This window comes from Penaeus monodon, chromosome 34 (genome assembly GCF_015228065.2).
Source record: "Penaeus monodon isolate SGIC_2016 chromosome 34, NSTDA_Pmon_1, whole genome shotgun sequence".
Classification (NCBI taxonomy): domain Eukaryota; kingdom Metazoa; phylum Arthropoda; class Malacostraca; order Decapoda; family Penaeidae; genus Penaeus; species Penaeus monodon.
The window spans coordinates 7,711,001-7,711,369 of NC_051419.1; the positions used below are offsets into that span (position 1 = coordinate 7,711,001).

The following is a 369-nucleotide window of genomic DNA, read 5'->3' on the forward strand; positions in this document are numbered from 1 at the left end:
ATCTAACAGCGATCAAGGTACTCACAATTTCTGTAGCTGAGTGATTTATCCTCAAATGGAATCAATGGAAGCAGCCAGTTTTCCCCCCTTTTATCTAGAACTTCGCCTCCTCTGCGCATGCGCCGTAGAGGGAACCTGTATGTAAAAAAAAGGAATTGTATTGAGGTTCGTATCCGTATTTTGTGAGAAAATAAGTGAAAGGAATGTTTGAGTGTTGGCTCGAAATACAAAGAGCTATTAATGATAAGTTTTATTTGCGTTCAGCGGTGTTTGTTGGTCACTCATTGCTTAGGTCAAACGCTTGTTGTACGCTCTCTTTCTTTGTATTGACTCAAGATGGAACAGAAGGCAGTAGGGTGTATGTGTATA

The 369-nt window shown here is 40.4% G+C and overlaps 1 protein-coding gene across 1 annotated transcript in view; it reads right to left on the reverse strand.

Moving 5' to 3' along the window:
* The window catches only part of LOC119594909, a gene marked incomplete in the record, with an annotated part of 2,720 nt that extends 2,589 nt beyond the window's left edge, over positions 1 to 131 (reverse strand). Inside the window, 1 exon segment of the mRNA XM_037943982.1 lies at positions 26 to 131. Coding sequence (XP_037799910.1) covers positions 26 to 119 — 94 coding nt within the window.
* Positions 132 to 369: the final 238 nt, after the last annotated feature.